Raw genomic sequence first — 18,340 nt, 5'->3', positions numbered from 1 at the left:
ATTTTTTTTAATAATCATTCATCATTAACGATACTTATAAATATGGCTATAATAGTTTACATTACCCTTATTATTCATCAGCGAATTTAAAACCCTCAAAGACAAAGTCCTCTTCTAGACCTTGTGGTTGAAATGCTCGAACAGCTAAAATGGTATGGTACTCTAATTTCCTGCCCAATACATTCCAACACCATCGAACTAGTTTCCTGTAAGCCACATGTCTTTGTCTTTGTGTTCAGGTCCTTCTTCAGCTCTTGAACCATAGTGTTGTTTGTACTCACTCCATGCCAGTCGTAATACCCAATAATTTAAACAAAGATTTCGAAAACAGGATTATCTGTAATACAGTGAGTATCTATTCCCTCAAATTGTGCTGAGTCTTCATTTATTGTTACAACAGCTGAACTTCGTCGGAGTCGTCCATAGGCTCGTCGCTAGAGTCTGTTTCAATCGGCTCATAAGCATATGGTTTAATCATGTTTTGATCGTTAATCATTTCTTCGTAGTTTAAAACACTACTTCCAGAATAATTACTAGAGGAATCGTTTGAGTAATCCGTATCCGTTGCGCAAAATAATTTAAAAACTTAGAAAATAAAATGCAACGATGAATATGCTTATGCGTAATTTCTACTTTTGCTAGTATATTTTGTCTTATGTTGACAACGATCACCGCGCAGTGACGTCACGACGAAAACCGCTGCTGGACTGCTTCGCTTGCATGTACACAATGGCGATTGAAAAATACACACATTTAAGGCAGTATTTCTCAAATTTGAATTGGAAAGAGGAACAATATATACTTTCATATGAGCGAAAGTTGTGTTAAGGTCAGACTACCCCTTTAAAGTTGTGTACTTTTTTTTAAAAACACTTTAGTATCTAGTTGTCTAGTTTAGAACTGTTCAAAACAACATTTTTCAAAATAATAGTTTGCCTATCTGTTAAGACACAAATTGTGGTAGTCAACGTGAATTAGACCGATATTTACTTATATCTATAAATACGAGTAAATTTTTGTGAATTGACAATTATAAATAATTTTTATGATGTTTACTAGGTGGTGGAGGAGGTGGATTTTACAGCAATGGAAGAAGTAGTAAACAGTTTGGTGGAAAGTATGGAAATGAAGGAGAAAGAGGTTTTTCTTTTATAAATGGAGGAGCAGGAGGACGTGCCTGGTATAACAATGCCGTTGGTGGATTTGGAGGTGGTGGTGGAGCATATGGTAATGATGGAGGAGCAGGTGGATGAGGTGGTTACTCAGGTGGAGCATCTGGAGAAAATATATCCGGATCTTATCCTGGTGGAGGTGTATCTTATAATGGAGGAAAAAATGTGAACAAGTCAGCTTGTAATGACAAAGGAGACGGATATGTCATTATCACTCGAAAGAGGTAGATGAAATCATCTTAAAGTTGTGTACTTTTTTTTAAAAACACTTTAGTATCTAGTTGTATAGTTTAGAACTGTTCAAAACAATATTTTTCAAAATAATAGTTTGCCTATCTGTTAAGACACAAATTGTGGTAGTCAACATGAATTAGACCGATATTTACTTATATATATAAATACGAGTAAATTTTTGTGAATTGACAATTTTAAATAATTTTTATGATGTTTACTAGGTGGTGGAGGAGGTGGATTTTACAGCAATGGAGGAAGTAGTAAACAGCTTGGTGGAAAGTATGGAAATGAAGGAGAAAGAGGTTTTTCTTTTATAAATGGAGGAGCAGGAGGACTTGCCTGGTATAACAATGCCGTTGGTGGATTTGGAGGTGGTGGTGGAGCATATGGTAATGATGGTGGAGCAGGTGGATGAGGTGGTTACTCAGGTGGAGCATCTGGAGAAAATGTATGTGGATCTTATCCTGGTGGAGGTGGATCTTATTATGGAGGAAAAAATGTGAACAAGTCAGCTTGTAATGACAAAGGAGACGGATATGTCATTATCACTCGAAAGAGGTAGATGAAATCATCTTAAAGTTGTGTACTTTTTTTTAAAAACACTTTAGTATCTAGTTGTATAGTTTAGAACTGTTCAAAACAACATTTTTCAAAATAATAGTTTGCCTATCTGTTAAGACACAAATTGTGGTAGTCAACGTGAATTAGACCGATATTTACTTATATCTATAAATACGAGTAAATTTTTGTGAATTGACAATTATAAATAATTTTTATGATGTTTACTAGGTGGTGGAGGAGGTGGATTTTACAGCAATGGAAGAAGTAGTAAACAGTTTGGTGGAAAGTATGGAAATGAAGGAGAAAAAGGTTTTTCTTTTATAAATGGAGGAGCAGGAGGACGTGCCAGGTATAACAATGCCGTTGGTGGATTTGGAGGTAGTGGTGGAGCATATGGTGATGGTGGAAGAGCAGGTGGAGGTGGGGGCTACTCAGGTGGAGCATCCAGATAAAATACGTCCGGTTCTTGTGCTGGTGGAGGTGGATCTTATAATGCAGGAAAAAATCAAGTGAGCAAGTCAGCTTTTAATCACAATGGAGACGGATATGTCGTTATCACTCGAAAGGGGTAGATTAAATCATCTTAAAGTTGTGAATTTTTTGGTAAAAACACTTTAGTATCTTGTTGTATAGGTTAGAACTGTAAAGATAACAATTTTTGAAATAATAGTTTGCCTATCTGTTAAGACACAAATTGTGGTAGTCGACGTGAATCAGCGCGATAGTTTCCTATATCTATAAAAACGAGTAAAATTTTTTCGTAGTGACAACATTGTTGTCAAACTACAATTTTTATGTAATAAGACTTTATAGTTGCATCAGGGGTGAGTTTTTATATTCTCCAATGCCATAGTCTAAATTTTGATTGTGAACCTACTCTTTCAATAAATATTTTCAAACCTTAGCTGGTTATAAAAATCAAGCCTGTTTTGCAGTCTGTATTTTGGATAATGTCAATGAGGAATTTTATGATATTTTCTGAATCATTCAATTCGCGCCGTAGTTTTTGAAAGACATAAATGAGTAAGGGCTTTTAAGAAAACATAGGTACGAGTGCGTACATGTGGATAGCCCTGCCCTTATTTCAGGTTAAATGGTGTGTTTCATACTATACAACTTGATACCTTAAGAAGAGAAATTTAAAATGCTCTCTGTAGCTTTAAATCTACACAATTTGTACCTATCTAAAACATAATTTATTTATACTGGTAATATAAACAAATGTTCAGCTATTTTGAATATTTTGCTATTTCAACATGGTATATGTATAATTGACAAAATGATACAGGTACTGTATTAAGCAGTCCCTTTGTGTTAAGCCGTCACCTGCTATGGCTTCAGAAAAATTCATAATGCTTTTATCGTAAGAGAAACCTTTATATATTGAAAGGTTAAATTAGTTACAGTACGTTTATGCTGTTAGCCTGAGTTAGGTCAGTTTTATAAAAAAGTAGTCAGTGCTAGCTGTAGTTAAAAGGTAGTTAAAGTTAGCTAGTTAGCATCGCTATCTTTACAAATATCAAGTTTACACAATCTAATATATACAGCCATCTTTAGAACTTATAGTTCAAATTGTCTTATTTAAATTCAACAAATTCAATAAGAGGAAATCTATTTGATAGAATACTATAATTAGTGAAAAACACTGCGCTTATTCACAAAGAACTGTCGTCAATTATTGGTGTTAAGATTAATATAAACTCAAATCTATCCTTAATTGATGAAGATTATAAAAAAAAACAGAGTAAAAAAAACTTAAATAACCCATGATTTTAAAGCTGAGCGTATGTGTTTGCGTTTAGATTGACAAAAAGATTGACAAAGGCTTTATTTGTCTAAACAACATGCACAATATTTTCACCCCTATATGTTTCAAATGCTCTTTAGCTTTGCCGTTTTCGTGAGCAAGATATTTTAAATTGCACTTTTAATTTAGCATGAGAGAGAAATCACAATGTCAGTGTCTATAATTGGATGCATATGAGTTTGGATTCACTTTAATCGTTGATGTTGGCGTATGCTAAATTTGACTTTTGAGGCAACCCGCCTTCTTCCTGTTTCGCTGTTTTTCATTATTTTTGAAGTTTTATCAATGACCTGCTTCAACACAACAAAAATGGCTTACATACATTTTTTTTCAGCCGTTAAGTATCCTGGCAACCTTAAGTGTTTGCTTTAAGTCGACAACCTTTTACGTCCTCCCCATAGGCGTCCTAGAAATCCGTTTGAGTTTTTTATACAATCGATTTATGTATTGAACACCAATTCTTATTCATGTGCAATATGTTTGTTTAACTTCTATGTCTAACTTTTTATGGTCTAAGCAGTCTTTTATTTTGACAAGGAAGGAAACTTTAAACACAAAATTTACAAGAATGATCGACAGGATATTTGACATTCTTAATTAAAGATCTCCTCAGGCAAGAGATACAAGCAACTTCTGAAAAGAAAATCTGAGGACACATGGGTGTCATATGAAGAGAACTAAAGTCAAGAATGGACATGACATAAAAACTCAAGCAAAAACCTACACAGTAAAATAATCATGGAAGTCTGTCATCATTACCGACAAATCAAGTCATTTAAACATCTTTCATGATCATACTCCTGAGTTGACCAATGACCCTGATGAAGACCACAAGATGAAATTGATTACGTACACTGCCAACAAGTATATCACCCTTCGGCTCTTTAAATACAGCAAGCGTTTTAATGAAACCGTTATATTCAAAATGGACAAGTGAGTTACAGATTCCAGTTAACTAAATTGATTTTGTTTTAAATCCAACAAAATTTTATGAACTGTACAGTATGTAAACTGTTTCCGAGGACGTCTTTATGGTTTCCTGTAAGTTTGAATTATATCGCTTGAAATAGCATTGATGGTTAATTGTCATTTCCTTGCAATTTTTCTTTTGTTTCTTTTCCTATATCCTTATAATATTTAACAGCTCATAGTAATGAATAAATAATACTAAAAATACACTAAAAAGAACCAAATAATTCCTTGTACCTGGAATAATTTTTGCCGTCAAATAATCACTCGGCGCACGTTATCAGGAGGGAAAGTAAATGTTATTGTGCTCAAGCTGGCTTCAACCAATAATGATTAAAGTATGGCAGTTAGCATTCCAGGTATTTTTAATTCAACAAATGGATCACAGTCCAAAATGCGCAATCTTATAGTCAAATATAAAATGTAAACAAGCGTCTTGAAAAAAAAGCAAAACGAAAAGAAATGAAACAAAGAGTTTAATTATGCGGACGATACAAATTAAAAATGATTTATTTTTACTGACAAAAACTAGAAAAATGAAAGCCAACCCTTACAAAACAGCAAGGAAGAGAAAGAAAGCAAGCTTTGTTTTCGGTCAAATAATGCCGTACATAATAAACATTTTAATAACCTCGCTTTTACGATCTTTACTTTACTACGCACTGGGTTGGTGCAAAAAGAACTCGGTCCTCGAGCTCAGTTATTAAGGACTTGATATATATGAAAAAATTTCTCAATTCTGGCTAGCTCGTATATTACAATTCCATTAGAAGTTACTTTTCATAACACCATAGCTTTCACACACGCAGCTAGAACAAGGTAACTACTTTTGGCAGTGTTCATATTTTTTTCCAAACTCGTCTTGCAAACGGTGAATTGAAAGCTTTTCACCAAAGATAATTTACTTAACTTGCGCAAGCCATTGCATTTGCTTTGCTTACTTTAATTTAACTTTCATACCTTTGAAATGTTTTATTTTGTTTGACTCTTACATCACTTCTTTCTCTGATTAACCAATAAGGAGCAAATTTTTTGAAAAAAATTGCACTGTATTTCCTTTTTTCTGCAGCGAGTTTCTTATTTTTTTCCACTAGTATTTGCACTAAATTGCACTGCTCCTAATTAACCAATAAGAACTGAGAAATTTTTTCATGTATATTATTAAAACGTAAATCAATGAAAACAACCTAATGTTGGCTTCTGAGTTTTACATGAAAATGGCGATAAAAAAATGGACAAATGACCTTTTAATTTTAGTTTAACAATATTAAGCAGCATTTGCACCTTTATGATGAACGTCTTCAGCCAAACGATTTTTCTCGATCTTGCGTAAAGCAGCGGCAAGCTCTTTGTACCACAACTGCTTATTTTCTCTTGATTCAAACCAATGCTGTAGCATTTTAAACCCTTGCCAGTCTACGTCACGATCATTTTGTTCAATTCTTTCTATTGTCGCATCTTTGACCTTCAGAAATATTGCCAATTTCTTCCATTTACCTGGAATTTCTTGGGCAATCTCTAGCAGAATTTCGTTAATTTCTGCAAAAAAAACGCACATTTAAAAGCAAGTAAATAGCATTTTTTACTTTGGAAGAAAATATTGAACATCCTAGATGAACTATATAAATATACATAGGAAGACACTTGTTAAAATACATCAAAGGTATGTCATATTGATTTATGTACAGCTATGGATAACAATATAATGGTGCTTTCAGTAGTAATGTGTCAAAATGCTAGCACCAAATTTATGCGATCTACATTAGAAGTTTTATCAAAGTGCATTTTGCTACAGTGAAATTAATTTGCAATTTTTTGCATGATTTAAACTGCATACGGTACGTAGCTATAAATTATCAGCCAACACTGCTGATTGCCCAACATAAAATTCGAAATAAAGCCATTTTTTAAAAACAAATATTTAGTATTTGTAGCGTTTCTTCTTTACAAAAGACATCATCACACAGGTAAATAAAATGATCAAGTGTGCGTTTATATTTACATATTGGATGTGTAGTAATGAGTGTTGGATTACAGTGAAGTGTGATGAACATGATATATATGTATATAAAAATATTATATAAAGTATGAGTGAAGATACTGATATGGAGTGTGAAATGGACGCAAAACGTAGTGGGATATTTAGAAAAGTTCGAGTGGGATGGAACTGCCTTGGTCATTCAATGTAGGTGTTAGATGTGAGAACAGGAGGCTTTCATGGATCATTAAGTCAGGAGTGTAAGGTGACGATGAGATGATACTGAAATCGTCCGAGGAAGCTGTGATGACTTTTTTCCTGTCAGGTGCGAAATTCCCAGGTGCTCTGATATTCTGGTTTAAAGATGGCTTTGGTTTGACCAACATACGACGCATTGCAGCGTCGACACTTAAATAGATAAACAACACGAGATTTCAGGAACTTAGGAATCTTATCGTTAAAAGGAAAGAAGGAGGAAATGTGTAAAGAAGGACGGAAAACAAATCTAATGTTAACGTGAGGGAAGGCAGCGTTACAGAGGCGGTTAAGTTTTGTGCGTATTTGGAGAGAGTGTGAGCCTAAGTATTGAAGGCAGAAATAGTCGAGCATCTTGGGCACTGTGATAATATGGGGTTTGGGGGAAAAGACGTCGTCGAGGAAGAGGCGAACAGTTTTGTCCAAAAGTTGACAGGGGAAACCATTTGAATCAACCAGTTTTCGAACCATATCTAGTTGATTGTAGAACTTTTCGTAGCTTGTGCAGATGCTAAAAGTACGGTAAATAATGGTAGAGATAAGGCAGCGTTTGTAGGTGAGGGGGATGAAGCTATGGAAATGCGTAAAGAATCCAGTGAATGTGGGTTTCCGGTAAACGGATGTTACGAATTTTCCGTCAGAAAGTGTGATATAATGTCTAGAAAGGGGAGATTGTTATTTTGTTCGGTTTCAGAAGTGAAAGTTATGTTAGGATGTTGTTATTTGAGAAAGTTGTGGAACAGAGGTATGTGATTAGCAGAATGAAAAAGAAGAAAGCAGTCATCAACGTAACGTCTGTACAAGAAGGGTTTGAATAATAAAGGGCAGTTAATTAACCATTTTTGTTCGTGATGTGACATAAAGATGTTAGCAGAAAGTGGTCCTAACGGGCTAACCATTGCAACACCGTCAACTTGTTGGTGCACTTTACCGTCAAAGATGAAATGACAGTTTTTTACATCTAATGTGAGTAGGCTATGTAGTTGGGATCGTGAAAAATTGTTGAATGAGGACGTGTTAGAGAATAAGGTGCTAAGAATGATATCAATTGTTTCGTCCACAGGTATGTTAGTAAAGAGTGACTTTACGTCAAAGCTTGTCATAACAACACTGCGTGAGTTGGTGTTGCTGTTTAAGAGTTCTTGAACAAACGAAAAAGAGTGTTTGATGATTAGAGTGCTGGTTGTGAGTGGAGTGAGCATTGGGACAAAGAATTTAGCGATGTTGTAAGAATAATGGTTGATGGATGAGAGTATGGGTATGAGGGGTCTGGTCAATTTATGAACTTTTGGCACTCCGTATAGAATACCTATTTGGGATCCAGTGGGGTATAGTACCTGATACGTGTTTTTGTTGATAGCGTTTGACGCTAACAGTGTTTTTAAAAGCGATTTCACTTTGCCTTCGAGTTGTAGGGTGATTTTAATGGGATCTTCGTTAAGTAGTTCAAATTTAGTTTTGTCGGAAAGAATACCATCCATTTTCTTGTTGCAGTCTTCTTTATTAAGTATTACTATGCCGTTGGCTTTGTCGGGTTTCATGATGGCGTGGTTGGTGTCATTTTTCAAGTCGTTGAGACAGTCCATTTTATGCATGCGCGTATGCAATACAGCAATACATGCGCGTGCAATATGTAAATATAAACGCACACTTGATCATTTTAATGTCCTGTATGATGATGTCTTGTGTAAAGACGAAACGTTACAAATAATAAGTAATTTCTTAAAAAAATGGTTTTACTTCGAATTTTATGTTGAACAATTGCCTTCTTAACACGAATTCGTTTCTCGCCTGTCAAGTCCCTCGCTACAACACTGATGATGTAAACAATAATTTATTTTTGCATAAAGAATGTGTCATTATGGACTTTGCAGCGAGAAGAATTCCCTAGGTTTTTCAAGAATATGCTATTATTCGGCTCAGTCCTCTATAGAGCCTCTTTATTCCTTGTATTGTCAATTTTACACAACAACTAACCATATTGTAATCATACAACAATAAGCTATAAATGCGCGTGCAGTGTTATGCGCATAACGGTGTTGTGCTTTATAAAATTATTAGAATGATAAAAGAAAACAAGAATGCCGAGTAATAGCATGAAAGCATGAGTGTTACAGGGAAAATTATACTTTTCACATATTTACTGCATTTGACTTGGTGTGCTATAATGCTAGAGTCGTTTAAGTAATAAAATGTTTTCGAATTAAGTTATAAGCCCAATGCCAAATATTTGCTGTTTCATTTCTTCATTTCTTAAAACCATATGACTAAGTAGGAATTATCGTGCAGCAACCTGATTTATCAGCAACCTGTATTTAGAGTTAATCCGATCAAAAACTGATGATGCATGACAATCTACCTAACTTATGATAAATCCATTACTCTTGGAAAGCATTGTAAAAATCTAATAGCATTAAATAAGGTCAGCAAACGGGAGGTTGCAGGAATATCAGGGAAATTGCACCAAGCCTCCCAGGGGTTATGAATTGTCTTTTCTGCTGTGGAGTGGTTGTCACTTTTATGCTTACATAACACTGCATCGTCATGATTATAAAACACATTTACGTTGTGGCTACAGAACGTTAAGAAAAGCTTCTACCTGATTTTACATAGAAGCCTAAATGCAGTACTTACTACAATGTCTCACTCACTGGACTGATTGCGGTATGTAAAATTAAAGAAACACAGTCCATAAAATTTAAGACTTCTAGTAAGTCTATTATCAGGGCAATGATAGAACATTAAATCTCAACTACAGCAAAGGACGCCATATTGGAATCTTAGAAATAAGGTCCAAAAAACCATATTTTACACATTTCGCTAGATGGAAAAAATCTTTGTAGAAAGACAAATTAACTTTTTAAATGTGATGATAGAAAAGGCAGTCAACTTCCTTGCCCAAAGATTTAAATGTGTTGGCTACAGTGCAATTAATACGGCCAAATCATCATTAACTATAATAATTGCAAATTGTGAGATCTTTTAAAGAAAACAGACTGGTGTGAGAATTGGCAAAAGTGATATTTGAAATAAAACCAGCTTTCCAAAACGTAAAGTAATATAGGATGTTAGAAAAGTATTGACATGCCAGAATTTAATAACGCTGACGCCAGAACTCGAACTTAAACAACACAAACCTAAATTAGTTATGCTGCTGTCAGCCTGTTACTTACATGGTGACAAATGAGTCATAATAATCATAAGCTTGATTTTCAACTGTTGCAAAAACAAGGAAAACATATTCATCACTATAGAAACAAACTAAAACTCACCAGGTCAGTATGCGTATTTCAAACAAAAAATTTCTGTTGATCTTCACTAATTTTTATTGAAGAAAATATTAAATTTTGTAATAACATGGTTATTACAATACGTTTATCATAAAAATCAATGCAAACTTCAAAAATTTATGTTTCTATCTATAGCTAGTGACATAGCTGATGAAAAGTTGAAGTTGGAAAATGAAACAAGACTTACTTTTACTCCAGTGAATTTTAGGTTATCGTTTGCGTAAAATACTGTTGAATGTGTATGCTTTTTATCTTATTGCTCTTAGGCCATGGGCCGAATCGCGAAAAGTCGTTTTGAAGTAACATCGGCATGCGTCTACTGAGGAACCAGCTGAATTTCACACAATAGGTAGTTTATATTTAACAAATAGATATTATTTAAGCGTTGTCTATACAGATTTAGATACACGGGTATAACGTCATTTGCGATAAAAACTAAAGAAGTTACACCAAGCCACCGGGGCGAGTATTATTTCACTATTATTAGACTATTATTTCACCGAACAAACGAAAAATGGCATTTTTTCTCTACTTGACTGAACCAAAAATCATCAATACCATGTTCCAAGTCTATTTCTCTACTTCGGTTTGTTAATAAAAATGCTAAGTCACTCGTGTGGTCTTGATCTACTGTGTAAAATTATGACTTTGAGAGACTTATAGTCGTCTATATTTCTGTCCACAAGCCTTCTTTACTGAGTCATTACTTGCAATACGAATATAGATTTGGAGCCTTGTCATACTACATGTAGAGTGTACTAAGACAGTTCTAGCACAACGCTCAACTATAACGATGTTTCACAACTACAACAAAGATGTCATGTGCACTGCAAACGGCTGTGAATTTTGGTTATGACAGCCCAATTAAAATTCAAAAAGTTAATAAACAGCAAACTAAAAAATTAAAAAAATTCAGTCATAGCTCAACAAATCTCATAACATAACAACGCAAAAACGACATTTCAGAAACCATCTATCAAACTTATAGTTTAATATTGAAATAACAAGTCGCTCTAGTTAGGTTGAAGCAACATTGACAAAAAAATTCATTCAATATTCATTTCTTATCTTATAAAAACCAAAAAGAAAACGATGAATCACTACTATTCTGAGTAGTATTTGAAGTAAATTTCGAGTAATAAACTCAAATTGAAAGGAAATGTAGGTTTGAAATTCATCTGCATGGTTCCAAAGAATCTCACGTGTACTGAATTACAAGTCGCCAAAAGTAAAAATTAAAATATGTCGATCGTTTTGGTTTTCTCCCTTTCTTGCCTATTTCCCTGTTTTGTTCTCTTCTTAGCATTTGAACAAAGCAAAACCGATTCAACAATCGTAATGGAATTTACAGAGTGCAGGTATGAGTACAAAACAAGAACTCTGAAGAGCAAAAATTTTCAGCGAAAGACAAGTTGTCATCGTAAAGGTCGTAAATCATCCCTAGAATTTAACGCGGATTCCAACATCATTTCGCCTTATTATACATGGAAGTTTTCTTCATTTAAAAGTATAAAAAGTAAAGATAGACCAAAAAGCCAAGTGCAAATGATGTTAATTTTTAGTTAGCACTATTTTTGATATGCATAACGCAAAAAACTCGTCATCCAGTGAGCAACTTCAGCAAGCTTTGTTGTTCACCATTGTTTATCAAGTGTAGTGAAAGACTTTTCACCCTAACGCTACCTAATTGGTTGAGAGAAAGACTCTTTTTGCGTCGAAGACGTAAAAACATAACATTGATTTCACCTTTCTCGTTTCTGATCATATAACCAAGATAAAATAATCGATTTTTCTCTTTTATGCGCAAGTTAAACAATTGACATACATCATCAAGTTGATAAGTTCTACTAGAGCAACGTGATGGTTAAATATATTTTGGTTCTTCGATGGACGCATGAAAAAATCACAATTTTCGAAGTTGGCCCAAGGCCGTTTCGTTTCTGACTCATAACAAGAAAGAATTAAAATTAACTTATGACTTAAGATAGAATTCTCGTTCAATTTTCAAATTAACACCAATAACCTTTAAACATTTCACGCATATAAAACATAAAGTGCCACCTAGTACATAGATGGGAAAGTTGGTAAAATAAATTGCTTCACACGGCAATGTTGTCATCCCTGTTTTTTTATGATTTTAGGATCGAAATTATGCACTGAAATATTTCGTCCGCAAGATTTATATCTCTTGAGTTTTTATAATTTTTATAAATTTTTGCATTTTCAATAATGCTTGCGAGTTAATAAAAAATATTTTAACATAAATAAGGTAAGGCGCACATGCTCTAAGATTTGACTCTATAGCTTTTTTGATGTAAATAATTATTCATGTTTGCATTAAAGCGTCATTATGGACTTTGCAAGTGAGAAAACTCCTTAGCTCTTTAAAGAACAGGCCTTTACTCCTGTCTTTTACCTGTAGAGTCTTTTAACTCTTCGTATTGATGATTTTAACACACAACTAAACGTATTCTAATCATACTACATTAAGAAATACATGCCCCTCCATGTTAAGCATACCAATGTGTATAAAATATACTTATTACAATCGATGGTGTGTAAATAAATGCACATAACGATGTCATATTTCATAAATGTATTAGAATGATATAGGAAAACAAAAATGCAGAGTGTTTGCATGAAAGCAAAAGTGTTACAGCGAAACTTATTCTTTCCACAAATTTACTACACTTGACTTGGTGTGCTATAGTGCTATAGTCGTTTAAACAATAAAATGTTTTGGAACAAGATATGAACTCCTTGCAGAATATTTGCTGTTTCCTTTTTCCATTTCTTAGAACCATTTGACTATATAGAAATTATCGTACAGCAATCTGATTTCTCAGCAACCTGTATTTAGAATTAACCCAATGGAAAACTGATCACTAAGGCAATTTCACTATTTTATAAAAGCCACTATTTTTGCAAAGCATTCCAAAAACCTAATAGCATTACATAATGTCTGCAAACCAGAGGTTCAAGGATTATTAGGAAAATTATACCTAGCATCCCAGGTGTCATTTATTGTCAATTTTACTATATAATGTTTGAAAATTGAAAAACAACAACATTAAGAAATGCATTGGAAATTTAATGCTTATATAACACTGCCTAGTCATGATTCTAAAATACAGTTAAGTCGATGTTACAGAATGTTGAGTTTTATACATGATTTCACATAGAAACTCAAATGCAGTGATTACTACAGTGTCTTACTCACTGGTCTAAGTGCGAGATTTGAAAATGGATCTAATGGACAACATAAATATTTAGAATCACCAAGGCTGTGAAGATGTTCATGGGTTATTTGGTAGCATTTATCCAACAAAGTAATGTCTCATTCTACAAATCTAACTCAAAGTAACACAGCCCGTAAAAAAATAAGGACTACTTTTTTGTCTATTTTCAAGGCAAATATAGAACGTTACAACATGTCAACGATATCAAAAGATATCATTATGGAATCATAAAGGCAAAGGCGTAACTAGAACGTTAATTAAGGTACGGAGAGTGTATAATCATATATTCAGTTGTGCCATTCTGATTTCTTTTAAAATTCAATTCCCTTTTAAAAGAAAACAGTAGGGCACAACGGAATATATGAATATGCACCCAAAATTAACGTTCTAGCTACGCCTCTTCTTAGAGGGAATCTTATAATGCATATATTTTGCTGAATGGAAAAGAATCTACGTAAAAAGACAGATATTAAGCCGGCTTTGCCAAATGTAAAGTAATATGCGATGTTAGAGAGGTATTGACTGCCAGAATTCAGTAATCCTAACGTAAAAACTCTACCTGAAACAACATACAGTTAAACTCGTTATGTTCCTGTTTCTTTATATGGGGGCAAAGATATTAAACCACTTTTATAAGTTTTATAGAGAACTGGTACCAAATCAGGAAAAACTTATTCATCGCTGGAAACAAAGTAAAACACACTTGGTCGGTCCGTGTATCTGCACAAGAAATTATCTGTTATTTTGGCTCAGTTTTTATTTACGTGTATACTAAATAATGTAATAATATGATTATTACAATAGGTTTCATACTATAACAATTTCTGCAAACTTTAGAAATATCATGTTTTTACGTAGTGACGTATCTGATGAAGAGTTGGAGTTAAAAAACTGAGCAAGACATATCTTCAATTGAAGTTATAGGTTTTAATTCTAGTCGTCATCATGATAAGCGAAGCCATAACATGCCTGTTCATATATCTATGTAATACAACAACAATAACACCCGTGCATCTTCCTATATGGTTTGCGTTAAATACTGAATGTTGAATTTGTATTCTTTACATGCCACTCGTTCTCACAAATAGCAAGAAAGAAGTATAATCAAATTTTTCCTTAAGCCAAGTTGTTCAGTTTTTAAATTAACTGCATGCACAGAGATTCACATATTTCACATGTAAAAATAGTGCAACCTAATGCAGATATGAAAAAGTTTGTTGAACTAAATTGTTTCAAGCGTAAATGTTGTCATGCCAGTGTTTATTGTCTTAAGATCAAAATTATGCACGGAAGTATTTTGCTCCCAAGCTTTATGTCTTCTAAGTTTTTATCTTGTTTTTTAATTTGTTGTACATTTGATATTGTGCGTTCACAAAAATATTGCCGCATAAAGAATGTAACTTAAACATGTTGTAAGATTTGAATCTTACTTTATGCAGTAAACTAGTTGGTTTAAGCTAAGTGTTTTTTGTAAGATACGTTATCTATGTAGTCAAAATGATTGTTCTCAAATTTGATTTAACATAGTTGTGATATTAAAATTATCAATGAAGAATACAATTTAATTAATTTTTGTTTTTTTCTTCCATAGTTTTCCCTAGAGAACTGTACAATTTTTGGAAAGGAATATAGTGAGTCACCTGGATGTGCTTTACGTTTAAGGTATTGCGTACAAAATTTGTTCTAACAATGCTGGTTTTTTAAACTATTTTAATGTCACAAAAGTAATATGTGTTATTTGAAATTCTACAACCTAAAAATAACACCAAAATTTGCAAAGTTTCTGTTATCTGTTTATGCAAAATGTTCTAACCGCTTAGTTTTATAACAATAAACAATATTTATAAACAAAAGTTAAAGAATATTTGAAGAATCAATGCAATCTACTTGATCTAGATTCCAAGTATTTCCACGATTTCTACTCTTTCTGACTATTAAAGAGTTCATGTAATAAAGTTCTAAATTTTGTGAATTACTTTCTAATATAATAAACATACCTTCTTTTTTCTCCGTATGAACGTGTAAGTTTGAAGGGGATTTAGCATCAGCAGTATCATCAGACTTTAATTCTTTGAAAAAGATATAAAAGTAGAGCAAGTGAACTATAGCGTAAAATAAAAAGTGGCTTTTTATAATAAATATGTTTCTAGGAAAAGACTGAGTTACCTGGAGTTTATAAAAATTACTAAATTAAATAAAAAGAAAAAACCCAAGAATCAATTCTTCAAGTAAATTATTAGAATTTAGCTACACGTACTTTCCAAAAACAAAGATATAGATCAATCTAGGATTTTAAAGTTATAAAGAATTTTTTAGAATCCAAGTATTGCAAATCTGGTATTTTTCCTAAAATATTCAAAATAAAAAACTGAAAAAATGTACAACTTTATTTGTGTCCTAATTGTGGAAATTGTGTCCTGTGTTTTAATTTTTTTAATTTTTACGAACAATAGTTAAAAGCAATTAGTGGAAAATTTTTTAAGTCATCATATATAGAACAAACAAAACATATTTGTAATAAAAATAGCTAGCCCCAGCTTGTAGTTACGGTAAAAATTAAGAACAATTTTAAATAGAGTACTTGAGATTTTTTTAAAGCATACGTTTATATTAAGTAAAAAGCAGATACTTAAAAAAAGTAAAATTGTTGAACCAAGGCAAAGTCAAACAAATTGTATTTAGGCATATCAGTTTAGAAAGATTTAGGAGGAAAAGCTTCTCAGTAGTGTTTTGGCCTAAGTTGCAAACCACACAATAAAGCATAAGATAGAAAGAAAACAAGGAAAAATTTACCAAAAACAAATTTTAGTTGCATGTGGCGGGTTAATATAGCTTAGTTTTAATTATGTGTTAAAAAGATTTAAAATATTTTTGCTCCTAAAAATATATGAAGTGCATTACATTTTTGTCAATTCGCATCAAACTTTAAGTAATAAATCTCTTTTATCCATTTACTACAAATGGACTATATATAAGAGAACTTCAATAAATATATGCTCAGGATGGTTAAACGGCCTATAATATGATCATTACTCCAAATGAATCTCAGTTTCACTAAAAACAGCCTTAACTAATTTTATTAATATTCCTCAAAATTTTTTTTTCTGTTCAGATCTACCCAAACTTAATGCAAAAGAATTCAAGATTTGTAGACACAAAAGACTTGAAAAATTTAGTCTGAAATTTCAAAAATCTTATAAGTTACACTAAAAAACCCTTATATATGCTATAATAAACATAAACAAAAAAAAACATACCAAAACTGTTCGAAGATACAGTAACAACAACATGATCAGAAGAAACTGATTTTCTTTGAATTGCCTGCGCTCTTTCATCAAATTCTTTTGCCTTGTCATTTTCTTTAGTACGATGGTACACTTTGCCTAGATTGCTTAAAGTCGTAGCTACATCAACATGTTCAAGACCAAGTGATTTTAGTCGAATTTCCAACGCTTTTTTATAACACATTTTGGCTTTGGCACGTTTGTTGGTCTTATAATACACATTACCTAGAGAGTTTAAAGTTGTAGCTACATCAACATGTTCTGGACCAAGCGATTTTTGTTCAACGTTCAACGCTTTTTCGAGAAATTCTCTTGCTTTGTCATATTCTTTAGCATAAAGGTACACATTACCAAGAGAGTTTAAAGTCGTAGCCACATTAACATGTTCAGGACCTAGTGACTTTTGTGCAATTTCCAACGATTTTTCATAACACTCTTTGGCTTTGGCATGTTTGTTGGTCTTATAATACACATTACCAAGAGAGTTTAAAGTCGTAGCTACATCAGCATGTTCAGGACCTAGTGATTTTTGTGCAATTTCCAACGATTTTTCATAACACTCTTTGGCTTTGGCATGTTTGTTGGTCTCATAATACACGTTACCAAGAGAGTTTAAAGTCGTAGCTACATCAACATGTTCAGGACCTAGTGATTTTGTGAATTTCCAACGCTTTTTCGAAATTCTTTGCTTTGTCATATTCTTTAGTCATAATACACATTACCAAGATTGTTTAAAGTCGTAGCTACATCAACATGTTCAGGACCTAGTGATTTTGTCGAATTTCCAACGCTTTTCGTGAAATTCTTTTCTTTGTCATATTCTTTAGTACGATGGTACACATTGCCAAGATTGCTTAAAGTCGTAGCTACATCAACATGTTCAAGACCAAGTGATTTTACTCGAATTTCCAACGCTTTTTCGTGAAACTTTTTTTCTTTCTCATATTCTTTAGTACGATGGTACACTTTGCCAAGATTGCTTAAAGTCGTAGCTAAATCAACATGTTCAAGACCAAGTGATTTTACTCGAATTTCCAACGCTTTTTCATAACAATCTTTGGCTTTGGCATGTTTGTTGGTCTTATAATACACATTCCCCAGAGAGTTTAAAGTCGTAGCTACATCAACATGTTCTGGACCAAGCGATTTTTGTTCAACGTTCAACGCTTTTTCGAGAAATTCTCTTGCTTTGTCATATTCTTTAGCATAAAGGTACACATTACCAAGAGAGTTTAAAGTCGTAGCTACATCAACATGTTCAGGACCTTGTGACTTTTGTGCAATTTCCAACGACTTTTCATAACACTCTTTGGCTTTGGCATGTTTGTTGGTCTTATAATACACATTACCCAGAGAGTTTAAAGTCGTAGCTACATCAACATGTTCAGGACCAAGTGATTTTAGTCGAATTTCCAGTGCTCTTTCGTGAAATTCTCTTGCTTTGTCATATTCTTTAGTCTCGTGGTACACATTGCCAAGATTGTTTAAAGTCGTAGCAAAATCGACATGTTCAGGACCAAGTGATTTTTGTCGAATTTCCAATGCTTTTTC

At 33.1% G+C, this 18,340-nt stretch overlaps 1 protein-coding gene across 1 annotated transcript; it reads right to left on the bottom strand.

Annotated features, from left to right (window-relative positions):
- Positions 1-6,010: 6,010 nt before the first annotated feature.
- Positions 6,011-17,439, bottom strand: LOC124455823. Its single transcript, XM_047006442.1, has 3 exons — positions 16,763-17,439; positions 15,503-15,574; positions 6,011-6,282 (listed from the first exon to the last, which is right to left on the bottom strand). Exons 1-3 carry the CDS (start codon positions 16,971-16,973, stop codon positions 6,011-6,013), a joined length of 555 nt encoding a protein of 184 aa, XP_046862398.1. The 5' UTR covers positions 16,974-17,439.
- Positions 17,440-18,340: the final 901 nt, after the last annotated feature.

The sequence above is a fragment of the Xenia sp. Carnegie-2017 genome, unplaced genomic scaffold (genome assembly GCF_021976095.1).
Source record: "Xenia sp. Carnegie-2017 unplaced genomic scaffold, XeniaSp_v1 HiC_scaffold_4, whole genome shotgun sequence".
Lineage (NCBI taxonomy): Eukaryota > Metazoa > Cnidaria > Anthozoa > Malacalcyonacea > Xeniidae > Xenia > Xenia sp. Carnegie-2017.
Note: the sequence above shows the minus strand (reverse complement) of the source record. Positions and strands in the feature narration are given on the sequence as shown.